Source organism: Siniperca chuatsi, linkage group LG23, assembly GCF_020085105.1.
Source record: "Siniperca chuatsi isolate FFG_IHB_CAS linkage group LG23, ASM2008510v1, whole genome shotgun sequence".
Taxonomy (NCBI): Eukaryota; Metazoa; Chordata; class Actinopteri; order Centrarchiformes; family Sinipercidae; genus Siniperca; species Siniperca chuatsi.
In genome coordinates, this window is record NC_058064.1 from 4,622,958 (window position 1) to 4,648,459 (window position 25,502).

The 25,502-nt window shown below is 37.5% G+C and overlaps 1 protein-coding gene across 1 annotated transcript in view; it reads right to left on the minus strand.

The window, feature by feature from the left end:
• Positions 1-25,502, minus strand: part of rassf3 (Ras association domain family member 3) — a 94,458-nt gene that overhangs the window by 5,751 nt on the left and 63,205 nt on the right. The window contains exons 3-6 of the mRNA XM_044186891.1: positions 8,134-8,241; positions 4,824-4,997; positions 3,338-3,425; positions 1,041-1,156 (exon numbers count right to left, since the gene is read on the minus strand). Of these exons, the coding sequence (XP_044042826.1) occupies positions 1,041-1,156; positions 3,338-3,425; positions 4,824-4,997; positions 8,134-8,241 (486 nt within the window). The remainder of the gene's footprint in view (positions 1-1,040; positions 1,157-3,337; positions 3,426-4,823; positions 4,998-8,133; positions 8,242-25,502) is intronic.

Sequence of the window (25,502 nt, forward strand, 5' to 3'; positions counted from 1 at the left end):
TGATGAAGGATTGTCGCTTGACTGTATTGTAGGTGTGGTCCTTCCTTCTTTTATGGTTATGGACGTGGATTTTCCGTCTTTTTATTATCATTATTTCTTTCTTCTAAATGATGATAATGAGAGTAATAATTGTTGCCGTTATCATTATATTTATCATGTTGCTGTTGTTGTTAGGTTACTGTTTTTACTACTATATAGATGAGGCAAAAGGGAACAGGTTGGAGGAAGAAGGAAAGGGAAAGATGGGAAAAGGAGGGTGAAGAAAAGGAGAAAGCAGAAGAAGGAAGAGGAAGAGGAGGATAGCGAAGATGTAAAAGTAGGAGGAGGAAAAAGAAAGATGGATGAAGTGACGCGGAGAAGGAAAAGTAAGAAGAAGACGAGGAAGTTTTGGGGAAGATTAACTGGGCAGGGAGGAACAACAAGAGTAGAAAGGATTACAGAAAATTAAAAGAAGACAAAGAAGAAGATGAATGGAAAAGTTGAGCAAAAGAAGGGTACAAAACTGTATGGAAGCCCAAAGAAAAAAACACGAGAAGTTAATCATTATTAAAAAAAAATATGCTTATGGTAATTTTGACTTACCACCTCACAATCAGACTAAAATGACTTAAACAAAATTATGGGACTGTACATCAAAGTTAAGTTAAAATTTTGACTTTTTATTCCCTTTCTTCACAAGCCAAAGTGCTTACTTTTTATGAGATGGTAAGTAAAATTTTAGACTTATTTTTATTTTATCATGGCTACCCTTTCATATGTTTATTCTTTTTTCCTGGCGGAAATGGGCTTCCACAAAAAGGACTAAAAGAAGGAAGAAAGAACGAGAGAGGAACAAATGATTGGGGAGGAGACTGTCAGTAGTGGAAGGGAAGAAAGAGAAGAAGAGAAGGATGAAGAAAAGGAAGGGAAAGGGAGAGGATGAAGAGAGCGCAGAAGAGGAGGATGAGGAGAAGAAAGGGTGAATAACAGGAAAAAAATGACTCAACTCTAAATTACTTTTCAAAAGACAGAGAGAAAGAGGTAGAGAGGTGTAGTGTTACCATGACTTCTCCAGTCTGTTGTTCTCTCAGTACAAAGCTGAGCGTGTCGGTGTCGGGTCCCGCCACCAGACGAAGAAACAGCGGCTGCTCGCCATCCGCCAGCTTACACACATACACTGCAGGACACACACACACAGATTCATTTAGTCAGTGCAGTATGTGCGTTCCTTCAAGCCACATACATGCAGGCGGTCGCTGCAGTTAAAGTTTGCACAGTGTGTGTGTGTGTGTGTGTGTGTGTGTGTGTGTGTGTGTACATATAAACAGCGATGGCAGAGGATGAAAGGATGGGTGCGGCACATTAACGACCACAGTAATTCACAAAAACAGAGAGTGAGAGAGAGATCCATGTTGTTAGACTGAACTGGCGTTACAGTGAATTAGCTATAGCATAGCTTTTATCTAATACTTCTACCACACTACGTCTCAGATGTAAATATTGTACTTTTTACTACACTACATTTGTCTGACAGCTTTAGTTACTTTACAGATTAATTAATTTTTATGTTATTGCAATAATATTGTCCAGAGTTGTGATAAGGATATGAACTGAGGCAGGGAGCGTCTTCCAAGTGGTCTAAGACGCAACGTCACCATTTCGCTGGGGACCTTTGTTGCATGTCTTCCCCCCCCTCCTCATATTTCCTGTCTCTCTTTACTGTGCAAATATTCCCCAAAATAAGCTTAAAAAAACAGATGGCAGGATGTTTTACAGTATTATTAAAGATGATAATATTTAAAAAAACTGGCTGGAAGTCAAATAATTATGCATAATGACTACATACACAATAAATGAAACAAAAATATATCAAATTAGAATCAAGAAAATTTGTCAAATGCACATAAAGATTCAGCCTACGTAACTAATTTACATGTTGATGTGAAGTAGCTCAACGTCACACTGAAGAACCCTCAAGTAAAAGAGACAGAAACCATGTGACACAGAGAGAGAGAGAGCAGGGCCGGACAAACTGAATAATAAAGGGACAGTTTGATGAAGCTACAGCCAGCAGTCGGTTAGCTTAGCTTTGCATAAACACTGGAAACAAGGCAAAATAGCTAGCCGGGCTCTGTCCAAAGGTGAAAAAAATCTGCCTACCAGCACCTTTAAAGCTCACTAATTAACATGTTACACTCCAGAAGGTCACTGCGCCTGACCAAGAAATAGTCCAGCACAGAACCCCCCCATAAAACTACTTGTCTTTACATTTTGTTTTTTGTACGCATTAAACAAACAAGATAAAACAAGTTAATTAGTGAGCTTTAAATCTGGACAACAGACTGCTGGCTGTAGCTTCATATCGAACGTACAGGCGTGATAGTGGTATCGATCTTCTCATCTAACTCTCGGCAAGAAAGCGAATAAGTATTTATTTACAGAAATGTTTCTTTAAGAGACCAAAGCCACTGTTCTAGGCTACTGTAACAGGAGTCACTTTGTTTCATCCTGAAAGGTCACAGACATTTCTACACCACAGCTCAGCGAACACTTCATATTTCTGATGAAAGAGCAGCACCAGGACTCAACAACTTGTTTTTTGAATAACTAGCATGAAAGGCATTGTCTGGGAAGTTTATATACGAGCTCATGTACATATGAAGACTACATACAGTAAAACTGTTGTCAGAATCGTCTAGACGCCGTCTTTTATTAGCAGACTGAGTCTAAATGTACGTCTCCTCCAGTAATGAGGTAAAACCAGACCAGGAGCTTATATGACAGCAGTAACACGCACCCTTCGAAGGGGGAAAAACACCCAAAATCTCTATAAAAGTTTGGGGGCAAAATGTTTTACGGACTTCAAACAAGATATAAAAACAAGTCACACAAATTCAATAAATTCACAAGTGACTTCACGTCATGTTTTATAGCATAAGGCTCATAAACTCTTTTTTTTTTTCCTTTCTTGGAGACGCTAAATAGACTGAAAGATAATATTGGATACCCAATGACCCTGCAACAGCTGTTCATACAGTGTATGTGTATGTGTGTGTGTGTGTGTGTGTGTGTGTGTGTGTGTGTGTAATCCTGCTGGGCTGTTGATAGTGGGGAGAGCCCTGTGGCATCCAACAACCTGCAAGGCATTCAGAAATACACACTCACACGCCCTTCACACACACACAAATACACACAGATTGTCGACACTATGTCAGTGCCAAAGCATCCGATACCGAGCTTGGCATGAGTGGCATGAAACGCTGGCTCCAGCCCTGTCGCTTTCACTGTCTCACTCACACACACACACACACACACACACACACACACACACACACACAGTCAGTGGGCCCAGTCTTACCCTGCTCCTCCCTGCGATAGCGTTTGTACAGGGCGTATTTGGCCGGGTTGTCTGCGACTGTGAACTTGCTCAGCAGGGCGACGATCACCTGAACACACAAGAACAAAAAAAACACTCAAATATCACGATCCAGACAAACACTAATGTGAACGTTTCAATAACGAGCTCAGTGACAGTTAAACCCTGAATTTGGTTGAACAAACGAAGCTAATAAAATACAGGATCATCACTTTACAAATTCCTCAGTGCTCAATCCGATGGACGCCGAAGGGTTATATTACATTTTATACAACATTGTTTGTTATTTCACATGACAGATTTCTGTATTTGTGTTTTTGTTTCTGCTGGTTTGAAGTGGGCGGGGCTCTGTTAGAAAAAGGTGAGGTCACATATTTCTGTGCACCAATCAGAATTTGAATCATAATCTAACGAGAATTGGTGCGTTTGGTCATATCTGATCAAACCGCACCTGATGACGCAGATTGTTAAATGTTTAATAAACAATAAGATGGTTTTCTCTTAAGTTTCACTTTGATTGTTGTTTAGTCACGTTATAAAGAAAAACCTAAAATGTTTTTCGTGGCTTTAACCGACCATTAATCAACACTACAACTAATGTCTAGCTAGCTAATACAATAAGAATACTTATATTGAAGTTATAATACAAAATAAGGTGTCCTGATATGGGAAAATAATGAGGCACATGCAAACAACAACAGGACGTAAAGCAGTTTAGCATTTCATTATTTTCTATATATATTATTGCACTTGCTGTATAACATGTACCATTTACGACAGGCAAAAAGAAAAGGTGTGTGTTCAAATCACCATCCTGTTTGTGGTCAATTTAATCCATAGTTATGCCAATTTCACCAATGTGAGTTAGCACAGAGCAGAAGTACTGTTGCTATGGTTACCTGCAGTTTAATGTACATTCAGCAATAATTTGGAGCTGTTTGACAATAACGACATCAGTTTATTACTGTACTGTAACTGTATTTCTTACATATGGTTTCTTTATGGTCTACTATTTATTTAAATTTTTTAAATAAATTTTATTTTCCCCTTCATTGTGTCTTTAAATATTGTTTTAATGCCTTTCTTTGCCTTATATTTTGCCCTTTTGAATTGCCTTAGTGTTTGAAAGTTACTATACAAAATCTCCTTTGTCTTTCACCTTGGATATGTATTAGGTGTCTTGTTAAAATAATTATATATTATTTAAGTGATTATATATATTTTCTGTGGCTGTGGTATATCGATGTACTGAATCAGTTAATCAACATATCAGAAAACAGACAATCAACACCAATCAAGTTTTTAATAAAACTTTAGCCCCAGCCCGCTTCTGTTTAACCCCCACTTCAACCCGCATGTCATCAGATCCTAATTAAGTTGTGTAGACGCACGTGTGTAGACGCACGTGTGTGCGCGCGTGTGTGTGCGTGTGTGCGCGCGTGTGTGTGTGTGTGTGTGTGTTAGCCACCTGTCTGACTGTGTTATTGGAGCTGATGTGGAGGGTGTTGGTGACTCCTCTGGGCAGATAGAAGGCCTCCTCCACCAAAGCTCCTCCTCCTCCTCTCTGACCCCCCCGCACCGTCACCGGCCTCCTCAAGTCCATCTGGACCTTGATGAAACCAGTATACACACCAGTATGATTCTGAGAGAGAGAGACAAATAGAGAGAGTTATGGTACTATGTCATGTACAACCGGCTTTGGCAATACTGTAATCACTTATGATCAGACCAATAAAGAAAATCTGAGAGATTTATGTACAATTTTGGACATTGACAGTTAATATTTATGTACGATATACTGTATTTTCCATTGACTTATTGATTAGTTTTACTGTATATATTCTCGTTTCTCGTTGTCGCTTTTAATATGTTGTGTAAGATACTTTTGCAGCAATGGCTATTGCCCATTGACATTTGAACGTGACAGAGATAGAAAGTTATAAACTAACGCTTATTTTCATAATCTACCAGTGATTTTCTTGATCAATAGATTACTCATTTTGTCTATAAACTGACAGAAGATAGTGAAAATGTACTGTTTTAAACTCCTGTAGCCTGTTTATACAACCAACAGTCCAAAACCCAAAGATACTCAGACATGACAAAGAAAATCAGCAAATCTTCACATCTGAGAAGCTGTAAACAGTGAATATTTGGCATTTTTGCTTGAAAATGACTTTTGACCTGATTAATCGATTAATTTTCTGTCGATCGACTAATCGACTAATTGTTGCAGCTCTAGTTTACACACAGTATTTAGTAATCACAAAGCATTAATCTAATTTTGTAGCTGGTATGTCTTATGTTTTTAATAGACCTGAGAACAAATTACATGTACACAAGATCACAACAAGAGAATGAATTCACTCAAAACAACCATCTCACACACACACACACACACACACACACACACACACACACACACAATGATTAGAAATATAAGCTAAAAACTTAAAAACAAAAACTACGATGAAATTTATTGCAATTTCTGTCAATGAATAAAAATGAATGTAAATGTGAAAGACAGACAAATGGATAAATGAACTAATTCTTATTTGAGACCTGCATGCATCTCTGGAATCACACATTGTATGTTCCTGACTAAAACTAACAATAATCAAATTATAAAATGTGACTGAGGCTAAGTCTAAATCAGGTGCTAGAATTAACTCTGGAGATGGAAAATGCATTAAAATCAGAGCTGCAGATAAAACAATCACCATCAAATCAGACAAACTGAAGTACCGGTAAATGAAAACCTTGTATGAAAGACACTAAATCATTCATATCATACAACAGCATCACTAGCTGAACTCAAAGTTTCCAGAGCTACAGTGCAGTAAGTGCTATATGATCTCTCCAGAAGAGACCAGTTCACCCAATAAGCCCAGTGTGTCCTGCACGACAGATGGCCCCAGACAGAGGAAGAGCAGCTTAATCTCATTACTCCACGTGGTGCATGGAGGACTGTGCTTGCAAGTGTGTGTGTGTGTGTGCGTGTGAAGTTCGTAAGCGGACAAACGAGATCAGTACGAACAGAAGTCAGGATGACAAAGAGAAACCTGCGGCATCACAGATGAGGTGGATAAAGCGATAAGAAAGAAGGGAAGACAGAATTAGAAAGAAAGATGTGGGTAAAGACTATCCGTCTGCAAGCTTCACATAGTGATACTATTATCTGTAACATCTAACAGGTGTTGAGCAGCAGGTTTCAGGGCTGGTTTAAGTTTGTAAAATATCTTCTTGTCATGAATTTATTTCTCTGGTTTTTATTGAATCCCCCAACTTTCCCTGTAGAGAAAATGCATCTGAAAATGACATTATACTGAAGTAAATATTGTATATTTGACCAAAAAATAGCATTTAGTTACCTACTGTTCCTTTTAAAAAATAACAAAAAAAACCTTTTTTCGTATTGTACTATCGATTTTAAGATATCTAAATTGTCTTAACTGACAGTACGGAACCTCTGCTTCACCTGCAATACTTAATTTTTTACTGGATTTAACATTTATAGTGCCTCATGGTTTGAATACAACTTCAGTCACCTTTCACGCTGCCAAGGAAAACACTGTGGGGGAGAACAATAGCAGGAATAACACCACATCACTCTGATGTGACTGCTGAGGAATGCTGGGAGCAGGAGGAAGGCAGCGTGGATGTCGAAACATCAGCACACCTCACGTGTTGAGATTTAAAGCCTTCACGACTCTGCATGTTTGGACTTAAAATAACATATATTTTCTTCTTGCAGTAAGGAGAGAATAGTTAGTTAATTAGGGCTTATTTATTCAGGAACATACACACAACACGATTACAGCTAAAAAGCTGCAGTTCTCTCTAACTTTCGAGTGTATCACACGATCTTCCTCAGCAGATGCAGATTGCATAGGATAGCAGATGTTCAAATTACTCAAAATTACCATTTTTCTAAACATTTAAGGACTTCTCATTTACGTTGGCAGTTACTAATGGAGCTTATGGTGAGATTGGTTTGTAAACTGCTGTTTCCAAGGTCAGAGTGAACTTTAAAACAAACTTTTTGAGCCAACTTGGACAATACGTCTGTAAAGTGCTCAGAAAAATTTAAACTTTCTACAATTCCTTGACGACTGGACAGACAGTCAACCATGTATTACTAACAAAAGCTCCATCAGCTACTTATGGACCTCGTGGTGAGATCGTTTTGTCAACTACAACTAAGACGATTCAATCACATCAACCAATCATCACAAACATTTATTCCAGTAGTAAAGTGCAGGTCCAGTTAAGTGTTTCAGAGATAACTCCTGTTGTGAGCTCGTACATTAACTATTACTGTAAGTACAACTAAGTTGGTCGATAAGTCAGTAACTTTGGTGTTAAATCTGTTGAAATGACCTGTTTTTATGTGTGTGTATCTGGTTTGTGTATTGTATGAATGGATCAAGGCATTTTAAACACTGTGTTAACAAACTTTCCCTTGGAGACAATGAAGACTATATATCTAACATGGATATCAACATAAGTACATTTACTCAAGTGCTGTACTTGACATACTTGTACTTTACTTGAGTATTTCCATTTTCTGCAACTTTATTTGATACTTACTAGTAGTTACTAGTTACTTTTTACATAAAAAACATATGCTCATATGATACGATCCAGTACTATATATGACTAATCTACCCAGTAGTAGATTAGTACAAAGTGTGTGTGTGTGTGTGTGTGTGTGTGTGTGTGTGTGTGTGTGTGTGTGTGTGTGTGTGTGTGTTTGTGTGTGTGTGTGGTCCACTCACCAGTGTCATTTTAAGGTGGTCTTTGGTCAGCATGTTGTACTGCTCGACCTTCTGCCTGATCTCCTCCCTGCTGAACTCTGTCCGCAACTCTCTCTCCTTCTCCACATCCTGAGAGAGACAGAGAGAGAGAGACAGACAGAGAGAGAGACAGAGAGAGAGAGAGACAGAGAGAGAGACAGAGAGAGAGAGAGACAGAGAGAATAAAAGGAAACATAATATGATAAGTCACAAGTCAACTAAGATCAATAAAACAATACAATCTCTGTTTGAGGGTGTTGTGTTTTGTACAGATTGTACAAAAACAAACGTATATTCAGTTTATTTATTCATATTTACAGATGACACGACAACATTCAACACACACAATACATATACAACGACACAAACTTCAGGTGGGGAATAATGTCCTTCCTTCTGAATCAAAACATGTTTTCTTTATGTCCATTACTGCAGCTCTTCCTACTTGCTGATTATATATGTCATTATATGTGTCCATTATGAATAAGTCCATATATTCCTTGAGTAAGTTATCCATACTGTAACAGCCCATTTTTTTGTATTTTCTAATTCATTAAGACTGTCGGCTTTGTCCGGCTGATACAGGCTGATTTATTTCTATTAAGGACTTATCTAATCTACACAGTGTTAGATTAATCCTTTTGTGAATGCAGAAATCACGATAAACTAATGAAAAACAGAACTTTAAAAGATAAATGCAATTCAAGTTCTGTCTATTTGGTCGAGATGAGCAACCAAATTGTTAATTTAAATCCCACTGGGTAAGTGTTAAACTTGCCAAATGCATAAAATGGTTGGAGGAGCTGCATGTTAGTGGAAAACATGTGGACTCAAAGTTGGATTGTAAAAGAAGAAAAAACACCTTTTAGATTAAGAGAAACCTTACAAAAAGATCATATCATCACAGAAATTAAATATTTTTAGAAGGGACAAGTTGATTGAAAGTTAAACAGATAAAAAGACAAATAAGTGATGTCTTTAGATAATCTAACAGGACTTGATTCTTTACCTTGGGAATGAGAACCATAACCGTCATGAGCAGAATAAGAGAGCCTGAGAGCTTTATGTCACTGCACAGTGCTTTAGGGTATTTTCCATGTGACCCGGTCCACTTATATGATAATAAGGAGGGAGGAGATCAAATTCGTGGCAAAACACAACATACAATTTTCGCTAATCGTGTTGTTACAAAACTTCTCACTGGAAAAAAAAAAACCTTCTATCGGACGTGTTGCAGCAAGACAGTATTAGCACCCAGGCCAAGCCAAGTATATTTCCTCCTTCCACCAAAATTATCTTATCTCAGACTCAAAGTGTGAAAAGGCCCTCGCTCACCGCTGGAGGGACAGCACATGACAAAAATCAGCCTGGGTCCCATGCTGTGCGACTGACTTCTAATTTTAGACAAAACATGGAAACCACCTGCAGGACAGAGCATGCAAGTCACACACAAAACAATCCAAAACTCAATGCAAGGAAAGAAAATGTTTCCAAGGCTAAAACTGAGATTAATTTAACTGACTGGAGGCCACGTGGACTTGAATAGTGTGTATAACTGATTCAAATAGCTTGCGATGTGTGCGGCATGTATGCACACGCGTGTTTGTCAAGTCAGCCACACAAGAGGCTTTACTGTTTGTGAGGACTGAAGAGAGCCACAGTCAGCAGTCGACACTGTGTTTATGTATAAATAGCTGAAGAAGGTGGGGTAGGCCAGAGGGTGGGGAAGGTCACAACAGAGGTCAGCTGACGGAGAAAGTTCTAGATAAGGATGACAGATAGACACATGTGCACAGTACAGAGAAAAACATCTGCACGTTAGCTTTAAGAAGCAGAAATAAACACACCGGGTCAAACACACACAGCATGTGAGTTGATGAGCCCAGTCCAAAGTTTCTGACGAATTAATTCAAACAAGTAGTCCTTTTTTTTTAAATTATTTTACAACGGCACACAGCTGCAACAGCAGAAAACACACGTAAAACTATAATTTAGGTAACACGACGAAGCCAAATATGTTACATAATTAGTTGTAAAGAGCCCGTCCACTAACCTCAGAGCCACTTAAAATGTTTTCAGGCAGTCGCTGCATGCAGATGTTTGGTTTAGGCACATACACAACCATAAAGTCCCCACCCTGACTGCTCTGCTACAACAAGTCAAACTACATACCAATAATCACACATTTTTGTTCAAATAAATGACTATCAACAACTTTAAACCTGTTACGTTGAAATTATATTGAATTAAATGGCTATGTGATGCGAAAGAGTCACAGACAGTGAACCTAAGATCCAATGAAGACGTACACTGACCATGTGACCATCAGGACAGTGATTTCAAGGTTAAAGTTTGCTTTAATTGTGTCCTGAAAGTGATAATTGTGTTGGATTAAAGGAATTGCTGTGCAAAAAGCAGACAAAAAAACAATTTAAAAGTCAAGTGGGCCTTTGATTTGCTAGAACAGAACTAATGTTTAATAATCAGCAACTATTTTGATAATCGATTAATTGTTTTAATCATTATTCAAGCAGAAATCCCAAATATTCTCTGGTATCAGCTTCACAAATGTGAATATTTGCTGCTTTTCTTTCTCGTGTATGATAGAAAACCGATTATCTTCACATGTTGGACTGTTGGTCGGGTAAAACAAGAGATATGATGATGCCTCTTTGGGTGATTTTTCACTATTTTCAGTATTATAAACTGATTTGTTGCCTTATAGTACCACTATTCTATTTTATCCACATTAGTGCTGAAACAAGTAGTTGATTAATCGATTAGACACAAATTAAACAAGAAAAATTGAACATAGCATTTTTATTAAAGGTTAAATACAGATGGGTTTCAGCTCCTCCAGTGTGAGGATTTGATGCTTTTCTCATCATTAAGCCATGTCGCGGCAAAATAAGAAATGTAAACATTATTATTTGGCCTCTAGAGACTTGCCATTTTTTACATTTCATAGACTTAATTAAAAAAAATAAATAAATCAATAGATGAACCGATAATTCAACCCAACCGGCAGCAGTAGATGCTCATGAAAAAATAATATTAAAAGAGTACAGTCTAGACCTGCTCTATGGGAAAAGTGCAATAAGATAACTTCTGTTACGAACTGGCGCTATATAAATAGATAAAATTAAAAATTGAATAATGAAAACAAACAGTTGCAGCCTTAATCCACATTTATCAGTTTACTAATAAACTCTCCTTTTAACTAACTCAGGTTTTAGTGTGTGCCAACACAACAATATATAAATCGGGATGCAAAAACTTTAGTCTGTCCCATTTTTTTTATATCTTCTGTCTGTATGTGCCAATGCAGAGTCTTCAGAGTTTAATTCTCCAGTGTAGTGTGTGCTTACATGGGCATAGTGCAGCTCTCCTCTACATCTATTAAAAACACACACACACACACACACACACACACACAGTGTCCAGAATCCAGGGAGGCTTTGAAGGCGCATACACCCTTATATGGAAAACACCCGCTGCTCAAGGGAAAGACGAGGTGCCAATGCAGCATGTGCAAACACTGCAGACACACAAACACACACATACTGCAGCTCTGAGAGCTTCTAACATTGTAATGTGTGCACTGATTTATAGCTGTGAGAAAGAAATGCCAGTCTGTGTGCGAGCTAAAGTGAATTACTGATACTTAAACATGTCCTTGATCACAATACATTAAAAGAAAATTTGATGATCCCTCTACAGTAGGAGAATGGGACGGTCGCCTACAGATGAGAATCTAAGATAAGACTACGACTACAGAGTCATTCACAGCTGAAATGATGAATATGATGGATGTTTCCTGTTGTATTCTACTGGAAGATTCAAATAGGATCATTAGGTTGCATTCAGCATCCATAAAATATGTGACATTTGAAAGTTGGGATCGTTTTAGTGTCTCATGTCACAATTAGTTGATTAATCAGGTAGAAGACGCTGATTTTTGATAGTTGATTAATAATTCAAGTCCAGTATTTGCTTCTTCTCTCAGTTTTATATGATTGTAAAAATATCTTTGGGCTTTGGACCGTTGTTCGGACAAAACGACGTCCTCTCGGGCTCTGGGAAATTGTGATGGACATTTTTCACTATTTTTCAACATATTTTAGAGACTGAACTATTAATCAAAACACTTATGAGCAGTTAAATCAGCCCTAGATGTGATGAATGTTTATTGTAGAATTTACCCATAACACACTGGGTTTTATTCGTAATCTCTTAATATGAGTGAATATGTTAAAATATACAGCGTGTTTTATGTACAGTATGTACAGAGTCTCATAGTCTAATTTAATCGATTATGGAGGTAATAGATTTTGATGCAAAAAAACAAAACAAACAAACAACAAAAACCAACTACTGACACATATATTTAAAACTCAATGAATCAAGTTACTTCCTGACACCTTAGTGATGGCGACCTGTCTGTCTGCATGTGTCAGACACAGACACTGACTCATCAGGATTAAAGGAGGACACACAGAGACAGTGGACCTCAACAAATCTGCTCAACCACACACACACAAAGACACAACAACGTGAATCCGAGGATAACAGACTCCTTGGTTTATCTCTAATACTTCTGTTTAACTTTATCTATCGTAACTATGACGATAATTTTGACCTGAGGGTTTTTTCCACATTCAGCTTTCAGTTTAAGCACCTGCCGGGTCACATGAGTAAAAGCTTATTACCAGGAAGTGACAGGTAAGGAGATTATCTGTCATTTCACCATCCACAGAAAGATAGACAGATAAGACAGAGGGGGAAAAGAAAGAAGACAATGATAGAAGTAAAAAATATATATATATAGAAACATGATGCTCCCTCAGGGGAAACCTTCCTCCTGTGAGTGTGCCGTGTGAGTTTGTGTATGTGTGATCATTAACGTGTGTCCTCTGACCTCTAGCTAAACCTGGTGAACTGTAGATTAAGTGACTTCCAACCTTCGTTAGCCGCCCTTACAGCTCTCCTTGACTAGTAAAACATGGGCTCAGTTGTTGTTCTTATTCATCCATCAATTTAATTATGGTATTTAATGGGATTTGACATTCCAGCCCCCACTGAGGGGAATACTTCTGAATTTAGGCTCATTATAAATACTTGCCAAATAAATTATTAAAAACTATGAGACAACCATAGTATTAAATATATAGAAATGAATTTCACCACAAAAATGCTAATAACTGTGGTCATATCAGAATACAGGTGACGAATGAACCAATCTGATCATCAACTAGGAAAACAGTAACCCAAAATGTCTTTAAAGGCCTCTACAAAGTAATGCAGATTTCAAGTTTCCATGTGATAATATTTAAGCATTTTGGAGACGTGCCAGATGACCAACTAAAACCTCTTAAAAGCCCTAACCTTTACGGAAAAACAAAATTGATAAAGTTGTGTTCTTCAGGCAAAATTTTGGGGGTTTTGACAAAAAAAAAAAAACAAGCCCCAAATTCGCCTTTAATCACCCCAGCATGCACAGAGCTCCATTATCATTGAACTTGACCAATCCTAAGCACCACCCTCCCCTTGGTTACTGCTGCCATGTTGGACAACTATCAGTCAACAATTTGGCAACATCTACACCTTTTAGCCACCTACTGATAAATTGATTTAGGCTTTGGAGATGGAATAAAAGTAACATCGTCCACACGGTCAGGATACTATCGCCCAGCCACATTTCACTTGCCAGCCGATCTGAGCAGAAAGATGACCAAGGTTGTCCAAGTCCATGCTTAGCTGTAATTAAGGCTGCCACTAACACGCATTTTCATAACAGATTAATCTGCTGATTATTTTCTCAATTCATCGAATACCTTTGTTTATAAAAAAAACCTCAAACATGCTAATCGCAATTAACCAATGCCCAAGGTAACATATTCAAATGTCTTGTCTCACCAACAGTCCACAACAAAAAGTTATTCACTATACTGGCATATAAGATGAAGAAATACAGCAAATCCTCACATCTGAATGAACTCAAATGATTAATTATCAAAACAGTTGCAGTTGATTTTTTTTCTGTCAAGTGATTATTCAATGAATTAACAAACAGGTTTCAGCCCTAGCTGTGATTGGTAACATGAATAGATGGTTTTGCGACCTGCAGACTCCCCTGAGCTCCTACAGGAGTTTCTACATATGTGTTATCATCAGATGTTAGACTCGAACAAGTTTATACAGGCCAATATTAATATTTTTGGATTGGAGCAGCCAATGTTTTCTCTATCTCTAATTCTGGTGATTTTTATGCCAAAAATAAATCACAAGGCTCAAATGTTTCCTCCAGAATTTTATTCTTGTCAGGGTGGAGAAACAGCTTTTAGATCATCATGGGACCCTAAAGCTCTCCATTAAAACCCATGATAATGACAGTCTTTATGGCAGAAGTAACTGCTAGTTTTACACTGAGCAAAATCCCCCCACTTGAGACTTGAACAATTCCTCAGAAAAACTGTTACAATAAAAAAACACTTTCACTAGCTCCATCATATCAGAGCTGGATAATACTGACCCTTAGCGATGTTATTGGCCCAAAAATATTATTCCAGCCCTTGTGATTGTGTATACCAGTGTGTCCAGTCCAGGCTGTGTAACGTCCAGAATAGAGAGGGTTAAGAGGAACTGGGAGGGTGAGAGCATCCCAATCCAAACAAACAAGAGAAGCAGAGCACAGCGGAGCTACAACACAATGAGGTCATGGTCCAATTTAAGAGCATAGCAAATCCTTCCACTGATGCTGGAAGATCAACACTTTGACAGAGGGGAGAAAGGCGGACAGAAGGAAAAGACAAAGACAGTAGCTGGGTTTCAACAAAGCCTAATATTCCATGACAGATAATAATCAAACAAGAATGCAAAGGCCTCTTGTAACAGCAGTCTACATCATTACACTGTGTGTTCTTCTTGACATTGCATCACGTGTTATTATATGTAAATGCACATTTGATCACGTGGTTCATTCATGCGTAGCTTTCATGTCAGCAGTTCAAAACGTTCTTCAAAGAAGTTGATTTGCAGTAGAAACTGAGAATTATCTCACTCGTTGGCCAGGTCTTTAAGCTGACTAACACTGTTGCTGAGGCCTGTATCTTACACTACTGTTCTTGGTAGAAAAAGCACGATATACTTTGTATTGTCAAGTATATGAAATTGTTTTATTTGTCAAAAAATTATAAATATCGGCAAGTCCATCATATTATTAAAAAAGGTGCTGCCTATGTTACAGTTTTTGAGCAACTTTTAGAGAAGGAAGTTCTGTACGTCAGAGAGCAACATCATCTGCATATAGTCTAATCACAGCACACTAAATTTATTTCAGAATCAGGACATATTGAGACTGCACTAATCACCAAACTACAATGTAGATTACATTTTTTGTATGCTAGGCCTATGTCTAACACAGGAAACGAACATATGTTGTCTTTTTATCAATTTAGTTACTATATGACATCTTAAATAATCACCTCACAGGTACTAAATATAAAAAAGGTACTTATTTTGCTTATTTAAATTGGCAAAAAAGTTCTGTTTGTCATAATTTAATCCTGTTATGACAGCAGATGTATTCCTCTCATCGCCCAACTCAAGAATACGACTACTAAAAATACTTCCTAAACCTTTATGAAAACTGACAGTACTAAACATTTGATTCAATATAAGAAGAAGAAGAATCAAATTTCATGTATCCATACTACATGGCATTAAAAAGCAGAACAGACTCATGGCACCAGAGATACCAGGAAACACAGAATAAAAAGTGACGAGACAGAAAAAGAAGAGCTATGGGAAAACAGAAAGAGAGAGATGAGCAGACAGAGGAGGGGAATCATATCAAGTTTTATCTTTGTCTGCTTGTCAGTGTCTCCCTGACTGCTGTTTCAAGAATAACTCTGATCGTTAGTTAAAAGTCTGTATGTGTGTATGTGAGACAGAAACGGCATTTTCTTTCCTCAACCTTTTATCACACACACCTGCAGCATTCCTGCCTTTGTTTAGCACTGTCACGCTCGTCTGCATCCACTGTCTGTAAATAGATGACATCATGTAAGTGTGTGTGTGTGTGTGTGTGCAGACAAAACAAGCTTAGCTCTGCTAAACAGACCCTAAAGCACTGGACTGTGTGTTTGTGTGTTATTGGTGCTGCTACAGTCAGACTAAACACAGTGGTTTGGCTGTGCTATCTGAATCTAACCTACATTTTAAAAGGACAAGAAAGACATTTTATTTCTGTCCCTGTGTTTATTTCCTCATGACACTCTTCCTCTAAGCTATGTATGTTTGAAATGACCAAAGTAAAAGGTCATTTCATTTAGCAAAACATCAACAAGGGAGTTTATACTGGTTATATTATACTGATCGACTGCCAGTCTGACATGTTCCTCCAATTTTTCAACCATCCTTTTCGCTATTTTGACAAAATCTTTGTTTTACAGGTCAGTTATTTCCTGATATTTTCCTAAAATGTTCTTTAAGGTTTCCTTGAAGGCACTTACTAATTATACAGAAAATAGAGATACATTTGAGACTGTGATTTTAGTTAAAGCTGTGAGTAAAACCAAAGTAACTTTTTATTCATCTAACAGCTACTTTCATTATCAATTATTCTGACAATTATTCTCATATATTATAGATTATCAGAAAATAGTGAAATATGAGTTTCCAAAGGTGACATCTTCAAATGTCTTACTGTGTCTGATCAACAAAACCCCAAATTATTCAGCAAAACCTTACTTTGGAGAACATTCTGACTTGATTATCAAAATAGTTTCCAATTAATTTCCTGTCAATCGACTAATCGATTAATCGTTTCAGGTCTAATCATTCTTTTATTATTTGAAACTGTATATTCCATATATGTTGAATTGTAGACAAAGTGCACCTTTTTGCATGATCAGCTGACCTTGCTGACTAAAAGATTCTCTAGGTTTCTCTAGTTTAGCATTAAATTTTAATTAATTAACTGGAAATGTAACAACTGAACACTCTCTCTACAGCCAAATAACTTGTTTCTTTCTAGAAATCTTCCATGAAAATTATTGGAATTTACAGACGTGTAAAATAAAACGTTACCAAATTTCTGTTAGTAAAAGCTTTTTTTGGAAGCCAGTTCCTATTCCTATAGAATATAGGATTTTGTCTGTAAAATCCTTAAATTTAAGCGCCTTTAATAAAACCTCAATATTGATTAAAAAGTGTCTTTTTTAACGCATATTGGATCAACTTTCTCGGTTTTGTCTTGTGTCTAGTTTTCTACCCTCCTCACCCTCACCCCCTCCCTCTCTATGTTACTTCCTGTTGAGTCCATGGGGGGAAGTCGAGATCGGCCACACCTTTCCTCCCAGCATTCCTGCACTAATGGGTACACACACATCCACGTACAACGCCACATAAATGTGCTGTACAAGGGGAAGTGCTTACACCTTTCCTCTATAACAGACAATCCTCAGCTAATGGACAGAAACACACAGTCGCTCTTCTTAAGTGGACATTCCCGAGTTAATGCACACTCATACAGTAGATACAGTGGAACCTCGTTAAAGCCTTTTATAGATCTCTCCATCTCTGTTATGCAGTGTCAACTACTAGATAAGTTATTCAGTAACCACAGCTGTCTATTTTCTATAACCTAATTTTAATAGCCAGTATTTATTTACACCTGGGTGGCTTACAGGAAGAGCCCAACTGATTTATTGGTCAGCCGATATCAGTTGATATGGGTCTATCACAGATATATCGGTATCAGCGTATATGTTATCCGATATGAGCCGATATAAAACAGTTTTATTTTCAGTATATTAGGCAGAAAGAAAGTTAATATAATGTTAATGTTAATATATTGGTGTCACTACAGTGGCAAGCGGTGTAACATAAGAGAGAAGGCGCAGCTTCCAGTAAAATACAGCTGATGTCATGAAATGTAACAGCCACCTCACTAACTACCAACATAAACCGCCACGTTCTGAACAGACACATTACAAACACTAACAAAAAGTAACATTAGCATTTTGTTAATAAACAATGAACCCATAATTTCCTCCTTTCAGTAAAACTCTAACATAACACTTTCCCTTACAACCACCACGTCACTCATGCTTAACTGTTTGCTGTTCGTGACCGTTACATTAACAGCGAAATATTGCCACAGATGACATGTTTTGATAAGTAACATGTAGCATGAATCTCATAGCTAGCGTACGTTAGAGAATATGTGGTTTAGTAGAGAGCAGTGGTGGAATGTAACAATTAGAGTACAATTAGCACAATTTAGAGGTACTTGTACTTTACTTGAGTATTTCTGTGGCATTTTTTGCTACTTCAGCAATTGACTGAGACTGAACATACAGTAGTGGTGATCCCCATTAATAACAAAATCGGTTAAGCAATACGTAATCAAACAAACTATAGCCTGATCGATACTCAGCAGGCCTGATATTGGCTTATCGAAATATTGGTATATGAAATAAATTACAATATATTTTTATATTTTTTAATATTACTTATCATTCTTGATTCAAGTTTAGTTAATATTTTGATTTACAACAAAGTTAACCTTTCAAATTTTACTGTTATCTTTTATCTTCAAAGTCATCTTTGACAATGACAGTTTTTGGTTTAGCTAAATATAAAGTATAAAACATCCTGCCTCAGTACATACTTGAGTTACAGGTCTTCACAGGTCCAAAATTTTTGGGCAAATCCAAAACAAACCTGTGGAAAACTTACCCAAACCTGCATGAAATAATCTTAAAAAAAAAAAAACAAGACACCCCATCTAAAAAGGGACACAGAAACAATCCAGATAGATAATTAAACGCAATCCAACCCAATTAGACTGAAAATAATTTGGACCCGTCCCAATTAGATCCTCTAATTTGAGGTATCCTAATCTTATCTTAAAAGTGAATATAAGCATAATACATTGTTTTTTGATTCTTGTTACTCTCATATATCAATATTAGTTACGCCCTCAAAACAATTGTCAGCTTTTTCTTGAGAAGAGAACAGAAGAAGGAAAATTACGCTATTGTCTTTGCAAACAGAAGTGAAAGCTGCAGACTAAACCAGCCGGACCGCACAGAGACAAGAGGCCGGGCTCAACACAATGATGTGAACCAAAGTGGACTACTGACATGACTCTGCAGTGCTGTCTGTATGTTTGTGGTTCAGTAAGTACAACATGGACACATGAACAGCAGAGTACAGGATACATAGTTATGGTTCAACTCTCTGTGAGGAGACCACAAGGAGTCTGTTTGGAGGGACCACCCAGAGATGGAGCTCACTCCATCAAGACCTTTACCAACAGCAACAAAGAGGAGGAAAAAGAAGAAAGATGTGGAGGAGGAGGAGAAGAAGAAGAGTGAAAAGGGAAGAAGACACAAGCAAAGAAAAAAGGGGAGATAGGAGGAGAATTAGAAGAAAGAGGAAGAGAAAATCTAGGGAGGAGAGGAAGGAAAATGTGAAGACGGATGAGGAAGGAAGAGAAAAAAACGATAAGAAGGGGGAGAATTCGAGGGAGAAGGAACAAAAGAAAGAAATGGTTGATTAGAAGTAAAGAATAAGGATGTGAAAAGGGAGAAGAAGAAAAATGTGAAGTTGAAGAGACAAACAAGAGGAGGAGGAAGTATCACGAGCATTTCTTCCTCATAACTAAATGAATTAAAAACCATTTCTATCTTCAGTGGTAATAATATTCTAACATCATGTTTAAGAAACGTGTCCCTAGCTACTAGTCATGCAGTTAACTTGGTTGCTCTGGAGATAAATATAACATTAAAAACATGACGCTGCTGTCCAACATTGTCGATCGTCAGCTCACACTGGAGCCGCTGTCTAAACTGCTAACTGCCTGCTGAGAAATGTTCTCATTAGACTGAGAAATGGCTTTCATTAGCACAGCTACATACTGGGGAAAGACACTGCTTAGCCAGGCGCGCACACACACACACACACACACACACACACACACACACCTTCAAGCACACAAACACATGGAGTTCATGTTTGATTTACAGTCACTCCTGAAGTCAAAAGATTGCTAAATGCAATCAGTAAATGGTTTAAAAAAAGGAGTCTTTGCACACATTTGTTAACATAAGAAGAATTGAGCAACAGGCCCAAAGAGGTGTGTGTGTGTGTGTGTGTGTGTGTGTGTGTGTGTAGGGGGGGGGTAGTGAGTAAGCATGTGTGGGTTGATTGTGAAACTTCATGGTTCTGACCTTGGAGAAAGACAGTAAAGGCATGGCAGTGAAAGAGCAGAGGTGTGTATGTGTGTTTGAGGACAGTGAGCCAACAATAAGCCAGGCTTCCTCTGGTGAGTTTCATTCGTCAGAACACCAGTACGTACAGTACATGCATGTTGGGCTTCAACTAATGATTTAGTTTTTATTAGCAAATAACCTGTTGATTATTTTTCAGATCAATCTTTCCATCGTTTAGTCTATGAAATGTCAGAAAATAGTGAAAAATGCTTGTTTTGTCTGAGCAACAGTCCAAAACCCAAACGATATTTAATTTACAACAAAGTAAAAGAGAGAAAAATAGAAAATCTTCACATTTGAGAGGCTGGAGACAGGGATTGCTTGGACTTTCTGCTAGATGAATGGCTAAAAATTGGTATGCGATAATCAAAACTGTTGTCGATAAGGGCTGCAACAAATTTCCAAATTTCTTACAGCCCAAGTTAACATGTTTAAATTTCTTGCTTTGTCCGACAGTCGAAAACCCATTCAGGTATTCAGTTTAACATCAACAAATATTCACATTGAGAAGCTATAACCAGAGAATTTCTATCAATCGACTAATCGAATCACTGACTAATCATTGCAGCTCCATTGTTGATTATTATCTGTCGGTTGATTAACTGAGTAACAGCACGAAATTATTATTATTATTATATTCTACATTTGTTATTTGCATAGCGGGACATGAATCCTGATATGTCATTTTCAAAGAAAAGGAGTCACCATCTTTTCACCAAAAAATAAAAATCCTTAAACTTAACAATTAGACCATAAATAATGTTTATAAATAAATTAATGTACAGTTAGTTACAAGGTCTTACATCACAGGATAACCACAGCCTAAAAAGGTGAAATTTTCTAAAGCTGTCCTCAAACAAATTTGGATTTGTTTCTGGGCTCACACTTTGTAAATACACATTATTTACAGATAGTTGTAGACCTATTAATGAGCAGAATAGGACACTGAGTACGTCACATACACGTACATGCACACACATGCCTGTTCAGATGGCTCAAGACTTAAAAACTCACTGACACTAAAATGACTAGTAGTAACAGGCAATCCTAAACCAATTTTCAAAAGTCTTCCATCATCAACTTTCATGTCAAAAACAGCCTTGTTACAGTTATTTAATGAGGTGGTTGAACTCTTAGGAAGCCACACAAATTGTAATTTACAGAAATCCAGCTAAAGCAAATAAACAAAAAACCAGTAAAGAAAGACAATAAACGCAAAGTTCACTGCAGACTATTCCCCTCAACAGCCTCCATGAGTCAGATATGAAGCAACAGCCAGTCACCATCAATCATATCTGGCAACTTTATTACTAAATGACCCCCACTCTGTCTGACACCCCTCCTACATGAGAACTATACAGAGCCTCTGTAGCTTGCATGTACACTTTCTCGACTCATTTCGAATCATCCCATTATACTCATTTCACATATTAACACACTTTTATACTCCCACGGTCTACTGTATGTGACATGCTACATTCACATAACCACAACTGCAGTTTTGTTTCTCTTATATGTTTGGGCCAGACTTGTGGCGTGACTCTAGAAATGGAGACGTCGATTGGTCTGTTGACCCAACAGTGTGAATTGAGTGTCTCAACAACCACTGAATGGATTGCTATTGCAATTTGGTAAAAACATTCATGGTCCCCAGAGGATGCTAACATGCTAATGTTTAGCATATCCCACTAACAAGCTTAAAAAGCAACTGTGTTTGCTTGAACTCTCCCCCTTCACAAATTCAAAAAAATGCATTCAAACTCAGACACAGCCCCCAAATATTATAATACAGATCACCACTGTAAACTACTAGTTTACTACTAGTAGTAGTAGTTTTACTCTTTGCACATTCTCTCAATCTCTCAGTGTCTTTGCATATTAAAACACAATATTCTCTGCACTTTGACAGTTTATTCCTGTATTTTTACGTTGGGGGATGAACGTGGTACGAGGCAACATTAATTCTACAGTAATTCAGAATTACTTGATTTTCTCTAGGAAAAAAGAAATAACTGCTGTAGCAATGAACATTATAGACTGGGACCAGGAACAATTGATAGTATAATAAAGGCACTGTACATATAATTGACTAACTAAAAAAAAGTGGATTTAGTGTCAAGTTACTCATGTAAATTATTTAAGTCAATTTTCCAGAAAATGGCAAACATTTGATGGCTCCAGCTTCTGAAATGTATTGAAATCTTTCCTTGTCTTACATTATAGTAAATTGAATATCTTTGTGCTTTTGGTCGGGCAAAACAAGACTATTGATGACATCACCTTGGGCTTTAGGAAATTGTGATTGTTTAATGGGCAATTAAACAATTAATCAATAAAATAACCGTTAGCTGTTGTCCTACATGTTAGCATGCTAACTGTACATGTGAACATGCTAGCCAAATACATTTATACATTAACATATGCTAAATGCTACATGCTAAATATGAGTATGTTAACATCCAAAGGTTGCTACCATGCATGTTACCAAGCTAATGTTAGCAAAAAAAAAAAAACGCCAAAAACTTTACTTTAGCCCCACTAGTGGTAAGAATATAAGAATAACAATGTTTTCTCTTCATTATTTATCCATCTTACACATATCTGGTGTGAAATGGGCTTTATAAAACGCTTTTTCATAACTGTATAAATTAATTCTATATTTTATGCCAGGTGTTCAGGAGTATTCATAGCTCATGTGAAAAAGTAGATATGAGTCTTAAATTACATAATGTGGTATCACAGCACTACTAGTCACTGCTGTGATACAATGGCCAGAATGAGGATGTGAAAGGCAGGTGTGTCTGTATGGGGCCTGATAATGGAAACAAGGGAAACAATACCTGTGAGATGTGCTGCTCTGGGTCTGTGTGTAATGATGACTATCATGTCACTCCAGACGCTTGGCTTCACCTCTGCTACAGCGGAAAATCCCTTTAAAAGGGCCTGAACAATCCCACATACACACATATTCCCACATCAAGCTAGCCAAAACACAGACTGAGTGATATTCAACCACCGTGAGCCAAATCCTAATGTTCAAAAACCACCACACACCTCGACATAATGATCAGAAAGCCCATCCAGAACCCACAGACCTTGACAGTTTTTAGTTGAAACTGTGTGTATATGTGTGTGTGTGTGTGTGTGTGAGCACAGTAAGTTCAGCGTTGGATTGTTGCTCAATTTTAAGTGTCACATGAAACAACTAATGACACACAGCATGATAGTTTATTTGGCACGCAAGTCTGTGAGTCTTTATACCATCATTATGTGTAAACCTAACATTACGCATGTTATGGTGTGATGAGTGGGGTGTATGAAATGCCATTTACTGCTCTGAGAGACCAATAACACTGTTTCATGTTGTTTTTGAACACATTACACTGAATACTGATTCCACTGTCAGCAGCAGCGCACCTCCATTGCCTTAAAAAAACAACAATGTTTATAAATTAGCATAGTTTCTCCATTAAAAGACTAAAAGTCAAAACTTTAAAGCTTTGTATATGAAATTTACAACTTACAAACTTGAAACTATGTCATAATAACCTGAAAAATATCTTGTTATAATGTGAAAATGAGAGCGAGAAACTGAGCAAATCTTTTTTGTCATGGTGGCAGCAATACGCTGCTGTACAAGAAAAGCAGAAAATCTTCACCTTTGAGAAGACAAACTAGTGAATTTTTGTAATTTAATTTCTTGAAAGATTACTAACCAATTACTTAATCGATTATCAAAATTGTTGCCATTAAGTTTCTGTTGATGAATCGATTAAGTGCCATTTTTTTCAGCTGTAAAACAAACATTTTGGATCTTTTTTCAAATGTGTCCTGAGCGGGACATTTCACAGCTGAAAATTAACTTCTCAATCATCTCTGGTGGACAAAGTGTAATGCAGACAGTATTTCTATTCTTTGACATTTCTGTACTGCAACGTCTTGTTACATATCGGCCAGCACATACGCCGATACAACATATCTGAGCTAATATGTCTCTAACCACAACACTAACTCTCACACCAAAAATGGCCCTCCTTAAAATGAAAACCTCTAAAATGTTCTGAGGTGGTGGTCTTCAACACATAAACACACCCTTTCTGTAAACCTGCCTGCTCATTTATCATCATTTGACTCTCACTTTCTCCTTTGCACATCAAAGGGAGCCCCAAGCCGCCTCAAAGTTCGCTGTGGTTTGGTGATAATGGCGCCCGGAGATCACAGCCGGTCTAAACTGCTCCCAGATGAGCTTCTAACTGTAGAGTGGTATGTGACAGAATAGCTTACAGACCATGGTGGCAACGGCAACCGACACAAGCTTCATTACTGATCATATAAACACAGAGAAGGCAGGGCAGAAAGGCCCACTCACTTTTCTACAAGAAGATATAAATAATTACACATTTTCAGCAGCAAAACCAATTTAAACTTCTAAACTTTAAGAGTAGGATGATTGAGTGCTGTTTCGATCCCCTGCTTTTACTAAACAAGAGTGAAATTATTCAGAAAAGGCAAACTTTATTCTGTGGTATAAATATTTGCAAACAATTGTGTTGTATTGCATTTGCTTCATGTTACATTTTGGTATCAGGTTTTAGGCCGGGGGGGGGGTGTACCAATGCTATATCTCATATACTGTAATATGGTATTTGTTATGTGAAGTTCCAGCAGATTTCTGCATGTGGAGGTCATGAAAATGCAAGGAAGTCCTGGCATTTTCAAGCAAATACATTCAAATAAAAACAAACTGTAGAGCAGAATAAAGAGGTAAAGAAAAGGGGGAGAAAATTAGAATACACCATGTATTTCTGATGGCCCCTCCTCTAAATCTAAAGATCTACTTTCCTAGATCTACTTTCTTTTAATAATCTTCAATAGCATGATGACTTTAAGGAACATCTGTTGTGTTAAAAGTATAAATACAGTTCTTTAGTGTCCTCACAAGGTAGGTTACACCTCCCATCTGGTGCCTTTTGACCTCGATATATGATGCTATAGGTGGTCAGAGAGGTAAAATTAAGTGGGGGGGGGAGGACTTGACCACCTGTTGAGAGAGTTTGGACAAGAGCCATA